Genomic DNA, 24,905 nt, shown 5'->3' with positions numbered 1-24,905 from the left:
TTCAGGAACACACTACTGGGAAACACTGCTTTACAATCTGAGCAGAATTCTCTGTTAACTATTGCTCAGTTTTTGAAGGTATGTGTAAAAATTTCCAGAAATAGAGATTCTATTCTTCTCTCAGTAATATTTTCCAGTGAAATGATTTCATAAAAAAAATCTTTATCTATCAGTGCCATTTTCATGGTCAATTTGACAAGAATGGGAGTTGGAAAATTTTCAAGAAAAGTATGATTTTTTTTTTGAAAAAGTCAATGCACTTCAATATTAACTAGCTCAGTGATACAAAGACATCTAATATTTCTTCATTTTTCAGTGATATTCCAGGCTCAGTATTTTAAATCTTATCTTTTCTAGCCTTACCTTTGATTCCACATATTTATAAGTGATACCACTTTAATAAAGGAAATGCAAAGGATAGAGGGTACTTTAGATAAAACTTCATAAGCAGGCATAGAAACAAATATTTCTAAGTATAAACTCACCCATAAAAATGACCTATACTTCACTAAAAGAATAAATGTTAGGATAGAATTGCTTTACAGATTAGATTGGTGACAATATTGCTAGCAAATAGATTTAAAAGAAATGATTATTTTCTAAAATTAGATGGGCTTCTACATAATTATATATCACTTAAATTGTATACTTCATTGCACTCAAGACAAATCAGCAATACCACTGCATGGGGAAGCAAAATAAAGACTAATAAGGAACAGTTCTTTTTCCTCAAGATGTCTTTTTAAATGATACTGCCTATTGAATGTCAACTTAACATAATAATATATCTTACATTTGGAGTCCAGAAACTGTTAACATGTGTTAAAACAATTGGCAAGAAACACTGATAAACTAAAGCAAACACACATACACACATGCACACACCCCTCACACCCCACCACACACAACACTCCCACAAAAGTCACTTGCTAAGTTTGTCAGATTTAATATACAACGGACTGTGGAAGGCCAAAACTTTGAAAACGTTAAAATAGCATTTTCCATGGAAGGTCCCCACAATATAGAGCATAAATATTCACAAAGTGAACGTAGGTGATTCATTCTTAAGAGTAATTGGCATTACAAGTTTTAATTTGATACTACCATATAAATGAATTGGAAAAAATAACTTTGCCTTAATATAAATGCCACTTTTATTTCCAAAACAAGTTGCAATCAATACTCTCCAAAATAAAATTTAATGAACATGCTTGGCAAATATTAGGAAAAGGTCATTAAAAACAATCTGCTAATCTGAAAACCAAAAACTATGCATGTTTTGGAATATTAAACAATCTAGTGTCCAAAACGTGTCATCAGCCACTTACTTAAAATGGAACAAAATTTATGGCTGGAAGATCTAAAAATCACACTTGAAATATGAAACTACTGTGTTATTATGTACTTTTCCTTTAAATGCCTAAATGTCATGTAATTTCTCAGTTAATGTTCTTTGACAAGAAGTTATACATCACAATATCCAGTCAATGGTAACATTTAATTGAAATGGTAACTGCATGACTATCTAAAAGTTTTGATCAAAAGGTACCTTGTATTTCTTCTAAATAATATATAGCTTTTCCTCAATTCCTCCAAACCTGAATTAGTTTCTTCTGAGGGCAAGTAAAAAAATTTAAAAATTTTAAAATACCAACAATATACTTTGGGGAAATGACAAAGAAAAATCAGTGTGAACTGAAAAAGTTAGAAAAAAGTTTAATAATAAAAACAAAAAGAAATAGAAACAAACACCAACTGTACAAGCTCTGAGACATTAAATTTGTTGTACTAATTCTACCAGGCATCTTTGACTTTGTTTTCATTTACCTTTTATCCTCTCTGATTTATTGCTTATGATAACATATGGATGTTCTTACCATGCATAGCATGTTTGGGGCCTGAGAAGAGTTTGACCAGGGCCCAGAAGGCATCTTCCTCGTTCATATACATGAGGAGTAGAGCTGTGATCTGGCTCATCCCCTGACAGTACCCAACTTCCTAAAGAGCAAAAGAAACCACAGACACTAGAGTTCTGAATCCAACTACAGATATCACAAAATGCCTAGATAGATTATTTAGTGGGCATTTCTAGAGATAAGTATTACAATCTTTAAAGCATAATGCCATATGTGATAAAAGAATAAAAACTCTCATATAGAATAAATGCACAGGTGTAGACAAAGTTTAAGTGTTTTTTATAAAATCATCTTCTGTTCAATACTGTTATGCTCTCTTTAAAGAGTACCAATATTATTTCATTTTATGTATGATTTTTAGTTCATGATTATTCCTCTTTGCTCAGATGCTAGCAATCTCTCTCCTCCTCCAAGTCCAAGTTTGCTATCTTGTTTCCTCTATATTTCTGGACCCTTAAGTAGATACTTTTTGGATGTCCAACCAACCTACACCCCTCTAAGAGCTACCCACTCTCCTCATAGTCCCTGCTTTGATATGGCCTTAGTGATTCATGCTTCTGTAATAGGAACCATAGCTGATGGACCAGATGAGGACACCTGACACTAAGAGAATAATTAATTGGTTGCATGGACTAATCAGACACTCTACTCTCTCTAGGAAATGTGAACAAAGCCAGAGGGGCTACAATCACATGGAGTTATGTACTCTATTAATATGCTATTCTGTGAGTGATATTTCAGCCATGGAATAACCAGCAGGCAGGTAAAGGAAGCCATCTGGAGACAGACACAGTAGAATACACAATTCACAGAGATAGTCAGAGATACCATGTGGCCCCACAGAGATAGGGAGAAAGTATAGCTATTCACCCTGAATGCTTCCCACCTTTCAGCTCCAATTCCCATGAGACCAGGTATAGCTTCATTTCCATGAGAAGTTCCTTTAGTAAATCCCTTTTGACATTTCCCCAGTTTAAGCTGACTTCTGCTCTTATAATGCACAGAGTTTAGTTACAAGAGAACTCAAACATCTCAGGGTTCAAAGGTTCTCCTCCCTAGAATCTTGTCAACAGGTATTATTTAACACCCATGTTAGGTCTCTCCCGAGAATGGTACATGCCTTAAGAGTAGTATGTTTATTACTAAAAAGTTTAGTTTTATTCTACTCATACGGAACATCATCTGATACATAAAACATAATACTGGAAGACAACCTTCTAGGACTTACCGAAGAATTATTGAGTCAAGCAAAAATTAATCTAGCCACCAACTTCCTGTCCTACCTTCCCAATTCCTGACCTGTTTGCTTGAAAGTAATAACAAATACCATAAAACATAACAAAACAATCTATAGCAGGGGAGAAAAAGTGAGATTCACTGGTGTACTATGGTCATATCTTGTTTTTTCCACTTCCAATCACTTCTGTTCTAAGACCTCAGGGTTACCATAGAAGCCATAAAAAGATCCACAGAACTAAAAGGTCCTGGGATGAAGAAATGGGGCTACAAGGGCCTTATTAGGTAGGGGGTGCCAAAAGGAACCTCCTGCTTCTTGGAATACAATAGCGCATGCTCGGACTTACCGTATTATAGATAGAATATGCAGCAAGAACATGAAATAAGGATTGTTGCCTAGAGAAATAAAAATTTACATTAAACACAATTTAAAGAGTATTTCACACTTTTAAAATTACAAACTTACAAATAATCCAGATTAAGATTTATAATTGCAATAAAGAAATTCTCCTAAGTGCATATGAAAAGAGTACACTCAACAGTCTAAATTTGAGACTAGACCGCTTCATTCTGACAGAAAGATTTATACCCAAAACACAAAGGACTTCAACATGTCTTACACTGTTGCCACCTTTATAAACAGAAGCCTTTGGATCAACAAAACAGAGGCAAGGTCTTCTGAAGACTCCATGACAACACCAACTAAGTGTAATACCTAACAGGGCTGGGAAATGCCCTCCAAAAAGCTGGACATGCTCTATAGTAGCCTCCAAGAGAAGGTAGCTTGTTATGCTTTCCATAGCCAGGATGCAGGTATTGAGGTTCAAGGGTGGAAACAGGAGTAGCTCTACTCACTGTTATCCCAAATGACTGACTCCCTAGGAAGTTTTCTGCTTCCCATCCCTGCAATCTTAGGCTCTGTTGATCTAGATATCTTAGTTCCAAAAGAGCAGGTTCCACCAGGAGACATAATGTTGATTCCATAAAACTGGACTGCCACACAACCATTTTGAGTTCTTTATGCCTCAACAGACAGAGAGGGGGATTGATCCTGATTATTAAGGGGAAAAATGATTACTACGATATAACAGACATAGGAGGAATATGTCTGGAATACAGGAGAACACTGGGGCATCTCTTAGTATTACAAACCTCTGTGGTTGAAGTCAATGGGAAGCTATTGATTTTTTCCAATTCGGGCAGAACTGGCAACAATCCAGACTTTCCAGGGATGAAGGTTCTACCAGAAAAAGAACTATAACCAGCAGCAGTACTTGATGAGGGCAAATGATACATGGAATGGGCAGTGGAAGAAGGTTACTATTAATACCAGCTATGCCCATATGGGAAGTCAGAGAAATTACTGTAATTTTACAAACACTTCTTCCTCACTTTGGTATGAGTGTGTGTGTGTGTGTGTGTGTGTGTATGTATACACAAACAAAATTTTCCTTTTTAAAATTTTTAAATTTTTATTATTGGTTGTTTAAAACATTACATAGTTCTTAACATATCATATTTCATACATTTGATTCAATTGGGTTATGAACTCCCATTTTTACCCCACATACAGATTGCAGAATCACATCAGTTACACATCCACTGTTTTACATATTGACATACTAGTGTCTGATGTGTTCTACTGCCTTTCCTATTCTCTACTATCCCCCTTCCCCTCCCCTCCCCTCCCATCGTCTCTCTCTACCCCATCTACTATAATTCATTTCTCCCCCTTGTTTTTTCCCCTTTCCCCTCACTTCCTCTTATATGTAATTTTGTATAACAATGAGGGTCTCCTTCCATTTCCATGCAATTTCCCTTCTCTCTCCCTTTCCCTCCCACCTCTTGTCCCTGTTTAATGTTAATCTTCTTCTCATGCTCTTCCTCCCTGCTCTGTTCTTAGTTGTTCTCCTTATATCAAAGAAGACATTTGGCATTTGTTTTTTAGGGATTGGCTAGCTTCACTTAGCATAATCTGCTCTAGTGCCATCCATTTCCCTGCAAATGCCATGATTTTGTCATTTTTTAGTGCAGAGTAATACTCCATTGTGTATAAATGCCACATTTTTTAATCCATTCATCTATTGAAGGGCATCTAGGTTGGTTCCACAGTCTAGCTATTGTGAATTGTGCTGCTATGAACATCAATGTAGCAGTATCCCTGTAGTATGCTCTTTTTAGGTCTTTAGAGAATAGACTGAAAAGGGGAATAGCTGGGTCAAATGGTGGTTCCATTCCCAGCTTTCCCAGGAATCTCCATACTGCTTTCCAAATTGGCAGCACCAATTTGCAGTCTCACCAGCAATGTACAAGTGTACCCTTTTCCCCACATCCTCACCAGCATTTGTTGTTGTTTGACTTCATAATGGCTGCCAATCTTACTGGAGTGAGATGGTATCTTAGGGTGGTTTTGATTTGCATTTCTCTGACTGCTAGAGATGGTGAGCATTTTTTCATGTACTTGTTGATTGATTGTATGTCCTCCTCTGAGAAGTGTCTGTTCAGGTCCTTGAGCCATTTGTTGATTGTGTTATTTGTTTTCTTATTGTTTAATTTTTTGAGTTCTTTATATACTCTGGATATTAGGTCTCCATCTGAAGTGTGAGGAGTAAAAATTTGTTCCCAGGATGTAGGCTCCCTATTTACCTCTCTTATTGTTTCTCTTGCTGAGAAAAAAATTTTTAGTTTGAGTAAGTCCCATTTGTTGATTCTTGTTATTAACTCTTGTGCTATGTGTGTCCTATTAAGGAATTTAGAGCCCAACCCCACAATATGTAGATCGGAGCCAACTTTTTCTTCTATCAGACGCAGAGTCTCTGATTTGATATCAAGCTCTTTGATCCATTTTGAGTTAACTTTTGTGCATGGCGAGAGAAAGGGATTCAGTTTCATTTTGTTGCACATGGATTTCCAGTTTTCCCAGCACCATTTGTTGAAGATGCTATCCTTCCTCCATTGCATGCTTTTAGCACCTTCATCAAATATAAGATAGTTGTAACTTTGTGGATTGGTCTCTGTGTCCTCTATTCTGTACCACTGGTCCACCTGCCTGTTTTGGTACCAGTACCATGCTGTTTTTGTTACTATTGCTCTGTAGTATAGTTTGAAGTCTGGTATCACTATACCGCCTGATTCACCTTTCCTGCTTATAGTTGTTTTTGCTATTCTGGGTCTTTTATTTTTCCATATGAATTTCATGATTGCTTTATCTATTTCTACAAGAAATGCCATTGGGATTTTGATTGGCACTGCATTAAACCTATAGAGAATTTTTGGTAATATTGCCATTTTGATGATGTTAGTTCTGCCTATCCATGAACAGGGTATATTTTTCCATCTTCTAAGATCTTCTTCTATTTCTCTCTTTAGGGTTCTGTAGTTTTCATTGTTTAAGTTTTTCACCTCTTTTGTTAGGTTGATTCCCAAGTATTTTATTTTTTTTGAGGATATTGTGAATGGAGTGTTTATCCTCATTTCCATTTCAGAAGATTTGTAGCTGATATATAGGAATGCCTTTGATTTATGCGTGTTGATTTTATATCCTGCCACTTTGCTAAATTAATTTATTAGCTCTAGTAGTTTCTTTGTAGACCCTTTTGGGTCTTCTAGGTATAGAATCATGTCATCCACAAATAGTGATAATTTAAGTTCTTCTTTTTCTATTTTTATGCCTTTAATTTCTTTCGTCTAATTGCTCTGGCCAGTGTTTCGAGAACTATGTTGAACAGAAGTGGTGATAGAGGGCATCCCTGTCTTGTACCAGATTTTAGAGGGAATGCCTTCAATTTTTCTCCGTTCAGAATGATGCTAGCCTGAGGCTTAGCATAGATAGCTTTTACAATATTGAGGTATGTTCCTGTTATCCCTAGTTTTTCTAGAGTTTTGAACATAAAGGGATGCTGTACTTTGTCAAATGCTTTTTCTGCATCTATGGAGATGATCATATGGTTCTTATCTTTAAGTCTATTGATGTGGTGAATAACATTTATTGATTTCCGTATATTGAACCAGCCTTGCATCCCAGGGATGAATCCTACTTGATCATGATGCAGGATCTTTTTGATATGTTTCTGTATCCGATTTGCCAGAATTTTATTGAGGATTTTTGCATCTATGTTCATTAGAAATATTGGTCTGTAGTTTTCTTTCTTTGAAGTGTCTTTGTCTGTTTTAGGAATCAGGGTGATGTTGGCCTTGTAGAATGAATTTGGAAGTTCTCTCTCTTTTGCTATTTCCTGAAATAGCTTGGAAAGTATTGGTATTAGTTCTTCTTTAAAGGTTTTATAAAACTCTGCTGTATTCCCATCAGGTCCTGGGCTTTTCTTAGTTGGTAGTCTTTTGATGGCTTCTTCTATTTCCTCAATTGATATTGGTCTGTTTAGGTTGTGTGTATCCTCCTGACTCAATCTGGGCAGATCATATGACTTAAGAAATTTATCGATGCCTTCACTATCTTCTTTTTTATTGGAGTATAAGGATTCAAAATAATTTCTAATTATCTTCTGTATTTCTGTAGTGTCTGTTGTGATATTGCCTTTTTCATCCCGTATGCTAGTAATTTGATTTCTCTCTCCTTCTCTTCATTAGCATGGCTAAGGGTCTGTCGATCTTATTTATTTTTTCAAAGAACCAACTTTTAGTTTTGTCAATTTTTCAATTGTTTCTTTTGTTTCAATTTCATTGATTTCAGCTCTGATTTTAATTATTTCTTGCCTTCTACTTCTTTTGCTGTCGTTTTGCTCTTCTTTTTCTAGGATTTTGAGATGAAGTATGAGATCATTTATTTGTTGGTTTTTTCTTTTTTTGAGGAATGAACTCCAAGCAATGAATTTTCCTCTTAGAACTGCTTTCATTGTGTCCCATAGATTCTGATATGTTGTGTCTGTGTTTTCATTTATCTCTAAGAATTTTTAAATTTCCTCCTTGATGTCTTCTGTAACCCATTGATCATTCAGTAACCTATTGTTCATTCTCCAAGTAACGTGATTTTTCCTTCCTTCTTTTATCGTTGATTTCCAGTTTCATACCATTATGATCAGATAAGATGCATGGTATTATCTCTAGTCCTTTATAATTTCTAAGAGTTGCCCTGTGACATAATATATGATCTATTTTTGAGAAGGATCCATGTGCTGCTGAGAAAAAAGTGTAACTGCTTGATGTTGGGTGGTATATTCTATATATGTCAATTAAGTCTAGGTTATTAATTGTATTATTGAGTTCTACAGTTTCTTTATTCAACTTGTGTTTGGAAGATCTGTCCAGTGGTGAGAGAGGTGTGTTGAAGTCTCCCATAATTATTGTATGGTGGTCTATTAGACTCTTGAACTTGAGAAGAGTTTGTTTGATGAACATAGCTGCACAATTGTTTGGGGCATATGTATTTATGATTGTTATGTCTTGTTGGTGTATGGTTCCCTTGAGCAGTATGTAGTGTCCTTCTTTATCCCTTTTGATTAACTTTGGCTTGAAGTCTATTTTATTTGATATGAGTATGGACACTCCTGCTTGTTTCCGAGGTCCATATGAGTGATATGATTTTTGCCAACCTTTCACCTTCAGTCTATGTACGTCTTTTCCTATCAAATGTGTCTCCCATAGGCAGCATATTGTTGGATCTTTTTTTTTTTTTTTGATCCATTCTACTAGCCTGTGTCTCTTGATTGGTGAGTTTAAGCCATTAACATTTAGGGTTATTATTGAGATATGGACTGTATTTCCAGCCATATTTGTTTATTTATGTTACTTAACATGGTTTGTTTTTCCTCTTTGATTATTTTTTCCCTTTACTGTCCTACCTCCCATTGTTGGTTTTCATTGTTATTCTCCATTTCCTCTTCCTGTAATGTTTTGCCGAGGATGTTTTGAAGAGCTGGTTTTCTAGATGTAAATTCTTTTAACTTTTGTTTATCGTGGAAGGTTTTAATTTCATCTTTCATCATTTGGTTTCATATATGTTGAGGTTTCGAAGACCAGAGGGGGAAGGGTAGAGGAGACTGGATGAATGGATGAAAAGAGAGAGAGAAGAGAGAAAAAGAAAGAAAAAAAAATGTCTCTCAGAACTCTTGTTTTCATTTCTTCCAGTTGGTGGCGTTGTCTATTCCTAGCTTGAGTCTGTGGGTTCAGGATGGTGGTAGCAGTCTTTGTGAGAGGACTTGAGCTTCAACCTGTGGCCTCTCTACTCTTATTCTCTGAGATGTAAACCAGGTGCCTGATCCGCTGCAGAACTGCGTTGGTAGCCATGCCAACTGGTTGGTGGGTTTTAAGTGTTGGTGGGATTTTCCAAGATGAGTTCCATCAGTTTTTCTCATAAGGTGTTTGATGAGGTGGGGATGTTGGGGAAACCTTATGTTGGTCAAGAGCTCGGTCAGGTGACCGCATGGGCGGGGGGCAGGGCCCCTCCTCCAGTTGGGGTGGTCTGTATACTGCACAGATAGAAGGCTGGGCTCCTCCAACTGGGGAGGTCTGTCTACTGCGCAGGCGGGCCGCTGAGCCCCTTCTTGGGGTCGTGTGGTCTGCCTACTGTGCAGGCGGGAGGAGGGAGGCTGGACTCCTCCTCCAGCTGGGGTGGTCTGTCTACCGCGCAGGTGGGCCTCTGGGCTCCTTCTCTGGGTCCTGTGGTCTGCCTACCGTGTAGGCGGTGGCTGGGCCCCTCCTCCAGCTGGGGTGGTCTGTCTACCGCACCGGTGGGCTGCTGGGCCCCTTTTCCAGGTGGCGTGGTCTGTCTACTGTGCAGTCGCAGGCCCCAAATTTTATTTTTTATGATAATTACACTTACATGACAGTATTTAAGTTCAGGATAGAAAAGTAGAGGTCTGAACATGGCCCAAGGACTTGATATCCACTTATGGGAAAAGCGTTAAGAGTGTTTTCAGTTGTAAGCAGAAATGTTGTATCATGTTAGACAGAAGTATGAATTTGCTACTGTCTTATCTGGAAATTAAGAATTGCTTAAGGAGATGAGTGTCAGTAGCCAGTTGGCACAGGTAGACTGTGTCGGTTGGCTCTGTGTAGAAATCTGGCTAGGTTACTGAACACTATTATTTAAACACTCATCTAGATGTTACTGTGAAGGTATTTTGTAGATGGGGTTAAAATCCAAATTCTGTTGACTTAAACTGGGGGAAGAATATCCAATGAAATCTGAATAGACCATGTTCATTCTGGCTTCCTTGAAAAAGAAATTCCACCTAAGGACAACAGCTTCAGTTTGTGCCCAAGAGTTTTAGCTTGTCCTTTCTGATAGTTTGCTTTGTAGATTTGGACTTGGGAAGCCAGCCCTCAACAATTGGACAAGTCAATCTCTTAACATATATTTCTTACTGGGTTCTACCCTCACTGGTTGGCCTGTGTCAAATACAGAAGTCAGCAAAATTGTAAATAGTAAAACTTAGGGGGTTGCAAATGGGATAGAGGGAGTAATAGGGAGGAAAACAAATAACAAGGAAGAGAAAAAAGAGAGCGGGAAAAAGAAAATAAGAGAAAAAAGAATAGAAATAAAAAGAGGGGAGGGAGGTGATTTGCAAACATTTCAATCTTGGGGATCTAAATAAAAATTATAATCTACATAAAATATCTTAATGCTTTGATAAAGAGTATTTATAAATGCTATTTTTTACATTTGATAATATTAAACTTTACTTACTTAACCCCATATCTGTCTCTAAACATAATATGGTCCCTGAATGTACGGTTGACATCAAGGTCTATTTGTCTGATATCAGGTGAACAACCCCGTGCTCTGTGTTTTAATTTCTGGAAAAGAAAAAGAGAAGGGAAAAAAAATGCATTTTATGAAAATCACTTGTTCAAAGTCCATGATTTATAGTAAAATGATTTTCATTTAAAAACTTCCTTTTTGTTGTTTAGGATAACAACTCCTGTGGCTTAAAAAATAAAATCAAAGCAATATAAAATGGTACACAAAAATGTTTCCTACCCTCAGTGTCCCCACTGATTCAACTCCCACTCCTTCCCTCTTCCCTCCCATTGTGTCAATACAGTTAGATTTTTAACCAGCTGGGCAACTTCCTGGAGTCGGCCTTACTAAGACTGTGTGAAAGCTCTTCTTGACTGAGCCAAGCAACCTACTGATTTCATTTCTTTCCAGCACAGTATTTTTATTTTCCTTGGAGCTAAGCACTGCCTTGCTTCTTGAGCTGCTTCATTTTCTATATACTTTTAGCTCATTCAACTCCAAATTCACTATAAATGGTACAAATCCCCTTTGGTGATGTTCCATAGAACACATATGCCACTGACTTGTCTTCCTGAAGGCAAATCCCAAGTGGGCTGCTTGGCCTCAGGGTTGCTGCCCAGGTCAGACCAGGAGCTTCCCTCTGTTTTATTTTGCCCTCATGTCTCCTGATTCCCGGCTCTCCCATTCTCACTCCCATCTTCATTTTTCTGGTCTATTCCCTTGCCCTGGAAGAACACATTCTCCAGCAGCTCCTGTGAAAGGGTGTGTAGAAACAAGAGGAAGTTTGGGAAACCCTGAATGTCTGATGAGTCTATTGTCTCAATTAACTGTTTGCTTCAAAATCCTAAGTTGGAAAATATTTTTGCTCCAAAGGTACTGTTTCATTATCTTCTGGTCTCCCATTTTGCCAGGGGAATTCTTGTCCCTTTATAATGCAAGTTCATTTTCCTCTCTGGAAGATGGTAAAGAGCTGCTCTCTCCTTGCTCTGAAGTTTCCCCTTTTTCTACTTGATTCGAATCTATTTTTATCCATAGAGTTGGGCACTTGGTGTATCTTTTCTTAGAAACCTATAAATCTCTCAGCTCAAGAAACTGTCTTCAGTAATTCTTTTGTCAATTTACTCACTCTCCCCTCCCTCCTTCCCATTTTCTTTTTCCAGAACTCTGATTATTACAGTGTGGGATCTTCTAGGCTGTTATCAAATTTTCTTGTATGTTCTCTATTATAATTTCCCATCTATTTGCCTTTAAATTTTATTCTCTGGAACTTTTCCTCAATTGGAATTTTCTATTATTTTTCATTTCTCTTAAGTTTTTCATTTCCATTATTTTTTACACTCATAAGCTCTTTGTTGCTCTAAAATGTTCCTGTTTATAGGATCCTACACTTGTTTTATGGATTTAACATCTCCTTATTTTTCTGAAGATATTAAAAATAGTTTTCTTCTTGCTTTATCGTTTGTTTCTTACAAGTTTCTTTTTTCCATTTGCTTTCATTTGCCTTTCATGCTAGCCCCTTTCCTTAAATGAACATGCAGTACTTTGCTATCTGCTTTTATTTAAAGTGAGACACTTAAAAAAGCTGCGGGGCTTCACAAAAGTGTTTTTCACTGTAGTGATTTGGCCTGGGAGATGCACTGTGGTCTATGAAGTCAGGATCTTTGGGTTTATTTTCTTGTGCTGGCCACATTCCCCAAGGAAGGTTATTCCAACCTTGTCAGGAAGACAAGCACCTGGATGCCAATGTTTTAGGACCTGGGTTGAAGAAAAAGACTAGACTGCTCAAAATTCAGGATATTCTATTCCTTTGCTTTCATGAGAGCAGCCCACCCCAGCAATGTCTGTGTCCCAGCTGAAAGGTCCTCTGCTCCATCCTCTCCCAATAATAAACCTCCAGTCCTGGGCCAGTGCTAGAAGGAAACCTGGAAGCTCTAACTGCTTCTGAAAAGACTAAACAGCACCTCTGTTTAGCCTCTCTGCACTTCCAGAAATACCTACAGCCAGCAACTCCCAACCACTTTTTGAAGATCTCAGCTATGGTGCATGGTGCTCCTCCACTTTCCCACTACAGCCCAAGATTTAGTTTTCTTAGGTTTATTAAGTTTACTAAATGCCTGTCTGCACTCTGGTTTCCAAAAATTGGCAGCTGTTATATCTTCTTCCATTTTCTTATGTCTTGTGGATTTGCCTTTAAAAAACTCTGCTGTCAATTTCTTGGTATTTCAAAGGGAGGGGGAGCTAAAATATGAGTATGCTTCATTTTCTATGTTTAATCCAACAGAAGATTAAAATTTATATTAACTTGTACTTATCTATGTTTAAATATAAATAAGCATCTATATACACATGCCATATTGATCCATTTACCACATACCGACAATACAGATTTCTGCTACACAGTTTAATTTAATTAAACATAGTTTAATTCCTGACTTAAAGTAGAATAGAGGCTATCTGGGTGTGTCTCAAATAATGTGTGTGTATGGTTAAGTGCTTTTGTGTTTTGAGGTAGGAACTAGAGAAGGGCAGCGTCTATATCTTTTTAAAACATGAAGAATGGGCTGCGGGTGTGGCTCCATGGTAGAGCACTTCTCTAGAATGATGAGGTCCTGGGCTGAGTCCTGGGCACCAGAAAACAGCAATTCAAAACTTGAAGAGTACCCACAGAATGTTCCTGAATTCTGAAGACAGAAGGAGACATTTGTAGTACTGTATGAAAATCATACAACCACTGAAATATTATTGTTATTTCTAATAAAAGCTGATGATATAATACAAAAATTTAGTTTCAAAATAATAATTTGTTCATATTTGATCTCAATATTTTACTTCTTTTTTTTTTTTTTGAACCTCTATTTTATTTACATGTTGTGCTGAGAATTGAACTCAGCACCTCACACATGCCAGGCAACACTATACCACACTAAGCCATAACTCCAGCCCTTAACATTTTCTTTTATAAAAAGGTAATGGGCACGCCGGGGCTGTAGCTCAGTGGCAGAGCCTTGCCTAGCATGCGTGAGGCACTGGGTTTGATCCTCAGCACCATATAAAAATAAACAAACAAAACAAAGGCATTCTGGCATCGACAATTACAAAAAAAAAAAAATTAAATAATGGGCAAGTACAGAGGTTTCAATTATAGTTATAGGCCTCTTCATAAAAGATGAGACACAGAAACAAAGGAAGAAAATGTTTGACTAGACATTATGAAAAATGCCTTAAAATAAAATTTAGTTGGAAGGGAGAAGACCCAAACACATTTATAATAACAGCTTCTCTCAAGGACAAGAAAATCCATCATAAAAAAGTCTCATGACAGAAGCAAAGCCCAGTTAAGCTGGTAAAAAATGACAGGTCAGGAATGTTATTTATGTCCTAAAAGGTTTACAAACTAATACACAGAATACAGTAAATCAAGCCCGTTTCTTACCTCCTGAAGAAAAGGAGGTTAACAGTTTTTACGTTTTCTCTGAGACTAGGTGGTAGAGATCCATGAATACTATAATAATACAAGAATAAACATTTTATCTTAAAAAAAATGGGAGCTAATGAACCCATAAACCTACGGCAGAAGTACAAGTGGGAGGTATTTAGATGAAAAATTAGTTGTATGGCCAATCAGATTGAACCGAGCCAGGCTAAGGCTCACATGAGCTTGGTACCCACTTGTTACCATCTATAAGGTACATTACTAAACACAAGAGAGATAAATACAAATGAGATACGTACAAGTAAAACAAACAAACAAACAAACAAAAAAAAAAACAAGAGGAAAAAGAGCATTGGCTCAGGAGCCAGAACAGTCTGGATTTTAAATCCTACCTCCTTGCTAACACTGGAGTAAAACATTAATTAAGTTCAGTTTCCTTATTTGTAAATATTGATGATAACAGTAAAACGTGTCTCTCAGTATTACTGGAAGAATTAAATATTGTAGTTCATATAGAGTACTTAGATAATATCCACACATAAAAGTACTTGAATACAGTCAGCTCTCCTCAAGGTAAAGGAGATACAGTTATTTATAAAATACAGTAATATGAAATTTCAAACTAAAACCAGTCATATCCAAATCTGAGGGAAGGGATCAAAAAGGGTGTTTGCAGTGTACCTTGAAATTCCATCCCTATATTTCTTCCCTTTTGGAAATGAACTCCTCTCAGGCTCCTATTCTATGAAGACTTCCCGAACCGTAATGTACCTTCTTTTACTCTTTCCTTTCAACCCAGGCAAGTTTTTTGTTTTACTACATTTAGAGTATTTAGCACATCAACTACTGCTAAACACTTCTATGCAATCATGTCTTCTCCAATAGAGAAGAACACTTCCTTGACACTGCACCTGTTTATGTTTGTGTGCTCTTCAGCACCTCAAAGTCTCATCCCAAGAAAGGATACACATGTCATCGAGCAAACTTAAAGGAATGAATGCTCAAAATATGCCAGGCTCCAAATAATTTCACCCATCTCAGAAAAATTTTAGTAGATTTAAGATAAAGTAGTTTTACTCCTGGTAAAGTTCCAGTTCATGGGGGGATGTGTCAAGTGCAATGTATACCACTTTTGAGAGAGTAAGAATGAGTCATCAGGAAAGGAAGACCTGGTTGTATAATGACACTTGGGAAACCTCAAAGTAAAACTAATGTTTATGACAACAATGAAAATTATGAGCTTAAACAGCCAAGTCATTTCTGTTTATGCTGTGGACAGTTTTTATTAAATTATGCCAGCCATGAGACAATTTTATTCTTTGCAAAAAATGAAATAAAATATAACTGAGGGCTGGGGTTGTAGCTCAGTGGTAGAGTGCTTGCCTAGCATGTGGAAGGCCCTGGGTTTGATTCTCAGCACCACATAAAAATAAATAAAATAAAGGTATTGTGTCTAACTACAACAAAAAAATAAATATTTTAAAATAAATATATATATATAAAACTGAAAACTAGAGTTCTATTATTAGCAGATACACTGGGTTAAAAAATGTTCCCTCAAAATTCATATCTATTCAGAACTTGTAAATGTGGCCTTATCTGGAAAACATCTGAAGACAGCAAGTTAAGATGAGGTCATAATGGGTTAGAGTGGACCTTAAAACCAATAACAAGTGTCTTCATCAGGACAATCAGACAGAGACACACAAAAGAAAGAAGGTCAGATGACAAAGGAAGCACAAATGAAGTGACACTGCTGCAAGCCAGGGAACCCTGAGGACTGCCGGCAAGGGAGTATTCTTCCCTGGAACCTTGAGCACCTCAACTTCAGCTTTCCATCCTCCAGAACTGTGAGAGAATGGATTTCTGTAGTTTTAAGCTACTCAGATGGTGGTACTCAGTGGTAGCCTGCCCTAGGAAATGAATACAGCATGTAAACAAAGAACATGCTGCTTTTCTTAGTTAAATATTTACTGAGCACCTACTATATGCTAGGCACACTGTAGCAAGTGCTGGGGTTACGTTTTCTGTATGTTCTTTCAAATATGTTCTATTTTGAACACTGGTTCTAAAACTATGACACTAAAAGCACACACCTAATCAACAGCCTGAAATTTGAAACTAAAATCTTGAGACATAAACTCGGCTTGTGTAAACTTCAAACAGCTGAATTTTGCAAGTCTTTTATTCACATGAAATGAGTAGCTCTTTAATTAGTATTTATTACTTTTTATCTTGATGAAATTCACCTATATACATACATAAAAAAGAAAAGAAAAATACTGAAAGAGCACCAAAGTGCTTCTTATAATTTACTTTGGAGTAAGCTACATATAATTTTTTCCATTTATTCAACTTTAATTTATATATTTAAATGCATCATATATTTATTTACATTATTTTCCAAGGAACATATTTCAAAATCTATGCATCTAAGATTCTTCAATGTAAATACCTCACTCCCTTTCAAAGGTTAATACATTAAAACTTGGGCTTAGAAAGGGTATAACTCAGATGATAAGAAGACAAATTTAATGTACTGTCTAGTTACAAAAGATTGACCACACAGTCAAAAGTTTAACTTTTTATTAATAATTAATACTCCTGGGGACAAATTCTTCTCTCAATCTTATAAAAAAATCAGACACAGGCAGTTGTTATATAAACTGAATTCTGCTGTTATTTTCTCATAAATTCTAAAAATGATACTGCAAATCTCTTTATTGATACTATAATCAGAGTTAGTCAATTTTCCTACAAAAATGTCCCTACATTGATGGATCATTTGAAATACTGTGATCATTTATATAATTGAAAAGCAAAGCACTTGATACTCATTGACTGATATTGATCATATTTTTACTAAAGTATTTGTTTGAAATTTGACTAAATTACAGTCAATAAAACAAATAACAGGCCTCCAAAGTCCAATGTAATATAATTTTAATATCATTTCAAGTAATGATACAAGTATCTTCTATCACCATGACAGCTTAAAAATATTATTTTACTTTTAACTTTCAAAGTAACCATTAGTTTAGGTACTTACACTATAAAGGTCTTTTGTTTCTTCTTTCATTTTAGGGATCTCCAGAAGTAGAGCCCAGACTTCACCTCGGAGCTGGAGTGGGATTCCTTTGTAAATTCTCCTATGAAACTTATTAAAAGAAAAAGAAACTAGAAGTTTCAAACGGACTAAAACTTAGAATAGTCCCTTCAATCAATCCAGGTTATGTTTGTCTTTTATTTTCAGAGTATCCATGACAATTAATTAATACATTTTAATCAGTTGATAGATTTAAATTGTCAACTCCCTTTTTTTAGACACAGAAGGAAAGAATAAACAAGAAAGCATCAAGAATGCTCAGTATATTACATTAGTATGTTCATACTATTATCAAAGTGTCCTTCAAAAGGCACAAAAGCATAGTCAATGCTCTCTGGTAAGCCAGGAACATATTACTGACATTCCCTGTTACACACTTTGATCTCTTCTCCCCATTCACCTAGAAAGTGCTCCAAATAGCAAAAAGGTTGCCTTGTGCTAAATGTGTCTTCACAGTGTGCCGAGAATACTGTGTAACACCTAATCTCTTTGCTACCATCTTCTCTCCGGGGCCTCTAGAACAGATCAAACTCCTTGCCATCTACCTCATACCTCACTTAGTTCCCTCTCTTTCTTCCTCCCACCCCGACCCACCCCACACACTCCCTTTCTTCCCTCCTTTATCTTTTCACTTATTGATATTTCTTCAGGAAAACCTTTAACATTGAACCTATCTGATTAGACAAATATAGTGAAAAATCCCCAACAAAGAAAACATGACTTTTTAATGAAATTAGACAGTACTCATCAGTATCATTAACTCTTTGGGTCCTTGAAAAGTACACGATTGCCCTAAGAATCTTAAAATTCAGTATACTTCTCCACCTTCTGGTAATGACATTTCCCCCCCAAGTCTAATTATCAAAATAACATGCAAACTTACTATGGCCCATTACAATGTGGTCACTCCATGCCTGATACAGTGGCTCTCATCCTAAGACTATACTTGAGACAACAGAGGAAGAACTAATTCTATGTATGAGAATTGGGAAAGATTTCCTTTAGAAAAAATGACAAAGATACATATAAATGTGCCTGAAATGGGAAATGAAGTTGGGAACGGGAGAGAAGATAATGATGAATCAAATGGTGTCTTTAACATTTATAATAATAATTACTCTAACATTTTCTGGCTGTCTATTTTAAGCCCAGATTATGCTTTATTTCTAAGTAAATTTTGTCCTTATAGTATGTCTCTAAAGAAGTTAGTATTATTATCATAACCATTTTACAAATGAGAAAACTAAGATGTGGAAAAGTTACTAGCTCAAAGTAAACTGTGTCATAAGAATTCAAATTCAGTAAGTCTGACTTCAGAACCCAGTCTCAACAACTAAAATACAGAACCTCTACATATTGGATTTTAACAATAACTTAATACTTAAATTTGAAAGGTACCACTTTTAAAATTCTTTTACAAATTTGTGGATTTCATACACAAAATCTTTTTTTAAAAAAAGTTGCCTGAAATTTGCCTTTCATTTCTACTATATTTGTTCATTTGCCCCCAGAAGTAAGCAGTCTACTTTAGTTTTGCCAATGTTTAAAATCTACCAACTTAAAAAAAATAAAAATAAAAAACAAAGATTCCATTAAATGACTGTTTTCAATGCCTCTTTTTTAAACTTAGTGCCCTCAAAACAATGTGTTAATCCATATCACTTTGCCTTCCAGTTAGTAAACTTTTCAACCCAGAAAGCCTGGCTCTATTTTGTGGAACTTTCAGAACTTCAAGTACATAACATGAAACAGAAGTGCTCTGTGCACTGCTGATGCTCTGTAGTGCCTCCCCATTTCCTCAGCTCCCGTCTCTGCCTTCCAATGGCAGCAGTCTCCCAAATCTGGACATGAAACTACTGAACCATACATAGGGCCCTACTAACTGTGATCTATTTCCTTCTGACCTTTCATTGACAAACCAAAAGGAAAGGCTAGTATAATAGGTGGAACCATTAAGTGAGTTGCAGTCTGGATGTTGCTAACAAGTCAAGTGACCTTGGAGAATTTATTTTTGAACAATGGATCTATTTTCTGCTCAGTAAAATAAGATGTTGGCTAACATGGTCTCAAAGAGACATTCAGTTATCTGACCAAAAAAGAAAGATGTGTATCTGTTGTAGGTACATTGCTGTGACAGAACTTAGACATAATGATGTCACGGCCACTTAAACCATAATGGTCTTTAAGCAGAAATAACTTCATTTAATAAACTATATTTTTAAAATACAATACTACTGTCCACAGGGAGATAGCCTCTGTGAGAATACATAGGCAACACATCCTAAAGGAAATTTTTAAAATTAAAACTCCAAATACTCTCTATCACAGCTGTATTTTTATTTCAAAATATTTTTAGAACTTCTCTGTATTATTGCTATGAAAGTAAGGAATTTGTGGAGAGAAAACATACTTTCTTCCATTGGAAGAGATGAAAAAAAATACATGCTACTTTTTACTTCAATGCAATAAAATAAGGTATGAATTGAAAGCAGTAATTCTTTTAGAAGGTACAATCTGCTTCACACCAAATTGGACCATATATGTCATCAAATGATGCTAACATTATAGTTATGGGAGAGTGCTTTAAAATTATACATCAAAGAAATACTTCTGTTAAAATCTCTTTTAATGGAAACTACATTAGCCAGAGTTGCTGTCAGAATAATAGCCTAGTAGAATTGCTCATTTTTACAGAGACTTACATATTTTCATAGATATATGTATACTAGAAGAGAACATAAGGCCATATAATTCTACAAACATTTTATTAGACTGAATGCGAGATGAAAGTGGAAGTGCAACGCATGGAAATTTATCCTGTAATTGCCAATTGAGCAATCTTTCCAAGAAGACATAAGGTAAAGTAGTTGTCAACTCTGGGCTAATCTGAGAGACAGCATACTATTAAACAAGAGCACAGGTATTGTACCTAATCGTCCACTTTGAACTGATTTCTCTTAAAAATACCCTGAGTTCCAAAACCAATGCCAAAATAGACAGTTAAAATCAACAACCCAAAATCAATTCACTCTTGAGTAAAATAATAGAAGAGTCCAACTGACTTTAAAATAAGAATATTTAGGTTTCTCAAAAAGAAAAATAATATTAGCCCTGTGAGATACCTGTTCCAAAAAGATCTGCATGGTTAAATAAAGTTTCACATAATTTAAGGTCACTCTAAAAAATTCACTGCACTATACTATCAAAGATTAAGGAGTCTTTTAGCAAACGCACCTAGCTTAACTTTGGCTCTGATTTCCCCAACTCTAAGCAGAGAGCCCTTTTCTTATTTAATAGACAACACTTGCAGACTACGCACCGTCAAGCACTACTAGTCTATGTGCTTATTTACTAAATTAACTTACTTAATCCTCACAACAACTATATGAGATAGGTACAATTATTATTGCCATGTTACAGATGAATACACTACAGCAGAAAATGGTTAAATACCTTCCCCAAGGTCATGAAGCTGGTAAGTGGCAGAGCTAGAGTTTGAACCAGGATGGGATGACTCCAACTCCTCTTCCCCTTGAGGCTTTACTGCTTCTATGTAATACCTATTAGAACCCAGGGAACTGATGCTGTGGAATTCTTGCTGGCAAGTGCTGACATACAATAATTTAAATCTATACAAAAAGAGTGTGTGTGTGTGTGTGTGGGGGGGGGTTATATAGAAAAAAAGTGTGAGGAAATAAAAAATCCTAACAACTCAGTTGTGTTTTTACTATAGGATTCCGGAAGATTTCTTATTTTTCCTTTAAAAAATTTTTATTGTCTAACCCTCTTTCAAAAAACTACTAACAAGGGGCTGGGGATGTGGCTCAAGCGGTAGCGCGCTTGCCTGGCACGCACAGGATGCTGGGTTCGATCCTCAGAACCACATAAAAATAAAATAAAGATGTTGTGTCCACTGAAAACTAAAAAATAAATATTAAAAAATTCTCTCTCTCTCTCTCTTAAAAAAAACCCTACTATCAGTATTAACACTTACTGCATGCTTCCTACAGCAATGTAGGAAGCAATGCTATGTGCTTCCCATTAAATCTTCATCCTTTTGAAATGAGTACTACTATCTCCATTTCACAGATGAAGAAATTGAGGCTTAGATGACAGTGGTTTGCAAAGTATGTACTATGAGGTCCAAACTATTTTCAGAATATGATTAAAACCAAACTTTCCATTTTCACTGTGTTGACTTTTGCTCTGAGGGCAGAAAAGCAAGGAAGAGAAAACCACTATACCTCGGCCCAAATCAGGGCAGCAACAGTGCTGTGCTAGGAACCACTGTGTTCTTCTCTCAGTTTAAAAAAAAATCAGTTTCACTTAAGGATACCGTTGATGAAGTAGTAAAAATGTGACTGAATCTTGAGTTCATGTCTTACTGACATGCCAAGTGACAAAGTGGGAAATGAATATGGCACTTGCTGCACACATCGTTACCTAAGGAAAAAGCTGTTGTGAAACTGTATATGTAACAATTTGAACCTACTTCTTTTTTTCATAGAACACCATTATTACTTGAAAAAACAAATGACTAACCATAACTATATGGTTGTTCAGATTTGATGTGGTATTTTTGCAGACATTTTCTCAAAATAAATGAGACTGTCACTTGAAGGAAAATAACTAACACTGTCTTGTTTCACTGATCACATGTGACCTTTCAAGTAAAAATTAGAACTCTGAAAAACTTCTACCACCAAGAACTTGGCACCTTCCCACTATTTAAAGACTTTTCCAACAGACTGGTAGTGATATTAACAGATGTGTGTGTTTCTTTAATTGGTTTAAAATTTGGCACAAATTCACTGCAGAGCAAAAAGATTTAAGGGGAGGTTTGCTAGAAGCTTTTGGAAGAGGAGACTGCTACTGCAGCAAAGAAAATATTCTGAGGTTAGCCCTGAGCAGTGTGACATGGGGATATGAAGCAACTGCTACTGTGATTCTGACCTTAAAGGGAAGCCAACCTCAAGAGGAAGCAGACACTGCAGAAGGCAGAGAGGAGATGGAAGAAGCTAAGTCAATGGGACCATAATTGAGCAGCTGAAATCACTCCTAAAACCCACCCAACACAGCCTCTTAACTGGTGAAACCAATCTTGAGTTGGGTATTGTGTTACTTACAACATAGAGACTACTAAGATAAGGCATTCTATCAAGTTAAATGAAATTTTCAAAAGTGAATATGAATGCAACACTCATAATTGAAGAAAAGTTCTTATTGTGAAATCCACATTGAATACATACAGTTTCACATGGAAATAACATGATTTAAAGTTACCTTTTCAGTGTTCTTGTATTTTTCCCATCCTTTTAGCATTTTCAGCCATTTGGTAGTTCTTTCAATTTCCAGGTTCTTTTGCTAAAATAAAGTTAAAATTCATTGTGAATTCATTGTTACTCTTTGTTGGAGTTTTTTGTTTTGTTTCTGCTTACAAATTACAAAAAGAAATTGCTACAAAAATATTGCTAAAAAATATTGTACTCTATTAGAGAGCAAATATCCTATCTTAACTTGGCCTAAGTTGTAAGTTGGATAATATCTGAGTTGTATAAGTAGTATTCTGTGGCTAAAGAGTAAAAAAGGAATGCTCCAAGACAAGAAATGAAACTGCTTATATTTTCCAACACTTTAAGGCTAATCCCATAAGGCTACTTTTTTTGAAAAAAAAAAAAAAGAAAGAAAATTTAAAAATATCTTTCCTGAGGCTATGAAATCACAGCTTCCAAATCTAATTCCCTTATTTCTCATTCTTCCATATTCTAGCATATTAATGTTTTCAATGGCAATTGATTTTTTTAAGGAACTATTTATTTATTTACTTTTAGTGTGATTAATTTATAAATAGCACTAGGCTAGAGAAAAATTATACAAATCAGTCACAGTTGCTGCCTTATGGGGGATTCACTTCACACTAGAGGGAACAGACAAGGAAAGACACAGTGCTCTGACAGGTGCTCTGATATAGAGGCAGGGAGGGTAACAGTAAGGTCACACAGAAGGAGCACTCAAGTCCACCCAGAGGGTGTCAGAGAAAATGAGAAATACATGAATAACTGAATGACTGGGATTTTTAGGAAGTGCAATGCAGGAAAAGAATATTCTAGGCAGACGGGGAAATGTATATTTCCAAGCTGATTCAGCACCCTAGGGATTAGTCCCAAAAGGCTTAAAGAAAGGAAATATCAGGAGATGAGGCTTCCAAAGTAGGCAAGGGTCTTGTGTATGTTACATGAAATTGAAATGAGAGATGAAGTGGAGAATGGACAGGTGAGACAGAAAATGCTTGCTCCTCACTTCTTTGGTTTCCAGAAGAAAGATTTTTTTCCCCCTAAAAACTCAGGCCTGAGAGAGTAATAAGTTGTACGAATAAAAAGCAATGGAAATAGAAGAGTATGCAGGAAAGGGAATAGTTTTGAGGATGCATCTTATGCTCCTTACAACCCACTAAAGTGGGTGTGGTCATCTCCATTTCATGATAAAGAAAATGAGGCACAAAGGGATTAAGGAACAGGCCTCATTAAGGTTAGAAGAGGAGTTCAGAGACAGGCATCTTGGCTTGAGGACCTGCATTCTTAGGGGCCACATCTTCCACCTCTGGTTTCTATTCTTCTCTGATGTACCGAGGCAATTGCAGCTCCTGGATAAAGACAGCGACTCCTTTCTGACTGGCTTCAATCCAGCCTCAAACAAGGAGGCATTATATGTTGGCAGATGGCATAAACCCACTGCCAATATTTTTAGATCTAAAAGAACCCCAGAGAAAATCTTGAATTTAGGAAATTCTCACCAATGAGAATATTTACATTATTTTTAGCTATATTCTTAAAACTCAATTACTTTTTTTTTAACCCCCTGGTGGCGCTGGGGATTGAACTGAGGGCCTTGCACATGCTAGGCAAGCATTCTACCACCAAATTATACTCCCAGTTCCACTTTTTAACTCTTTTACATTCACTTATAAATTTTTTCATAATAAAATAGTGCTTGTGAGCAAAAATAGTCTGTTAGAATTTTTATTTTTCAAAAGGTTAAGCATAGTCTTTATTATATTATTAGTGATAAAATGTTACAGATGGTTCCAGAAATATGTTTAATTTTAAAACTCAGTGGGGTACTGAAATCTAATTAATGTTTCTGCTAAATGTGACTTTAGAGATGGCCAAGCTGTGAAAAACTGAGATTGGTCTAAGTTGCCATTTGGTATTTTTTTGTTCTTCTACACTTCCTCTCCTGACTTCTTCAAAGCATAATCCCTTTTCCCACCAACTGAAAAATACCAAGTAATTTAAGCCAACCCAAGAGTCTAATAACATACACTTTGCCAGGAACAACTCTGCTGAGTTCTAGCAGATCTCTTACTATCTTTCATTTTTATGACTATGAATTATCAACAAATCATTTTAGGATGTAGTCATTCTTTTTTTAAAGAGACACTTTTGTATTCTAATGTTTATCATATATATATACACACACACACATAGATTATTTTAAATGTTATACAAGGACAAA

The 24,905-nt window shown here is 36.1% G+C and overlaps 1 protein-coding gene across 1 annotated transcript in view; it reads right to left on the bottom strand.

Moving 5' to 3' along the window:
* Positions 1 to 24,905, bottom strand: part of Usp6nl (USP6 N-terminal like) — a 167,339-nt gene that overhangs the window by 22,709 nt on the left and 119,725 nt on the right. The window contains exons 6-10 of the mRNA XM_077802713.1: positions 22,674 to 22,754; positions 17,334 to 17,441; positions 10,798 to 10,907; positions 3,500 to 3,548; positions 1,878 to 1,998 (exon numbers count right to left, since the gene is read on the bottom strand). Of these exons, the coding sequence (XP_077658839.1) occupies positions 1,878 to 1,998; positions 3,500 to 3,548; positions 10,798 to 10,907; positions 17,334 to 17,441; positions 22,674 to 22,754 (469 nt within the window). The remainder of the gene's footprint in view (positions 1 to 1,877; positions 1,999 to 3,499; positions 3,549 to 10,797; positions 10,908 to 17,333; positions 17,442 to 22,673; positions 22,755 to 24,905) is intronic.

Source organism: Urocitellus parryii, chromosome 9, assembly GCF_045843805.1.
Source record: "Urocitellus parryii isolate mUroPar1 chromosome 9, mUroPar1.hap1, whole genome shotgun sequence".
In the NCBI taxonomy this organism is placed as follows: Eukaryota; Metazoa; Chordata; class Mammalia; order Rodentia; family Sciuridae; genus Urocitellus; species Urocitellus parryii.
This window is presented reverse-complemented; position numbering and strand designations above follow the sequence as displayed.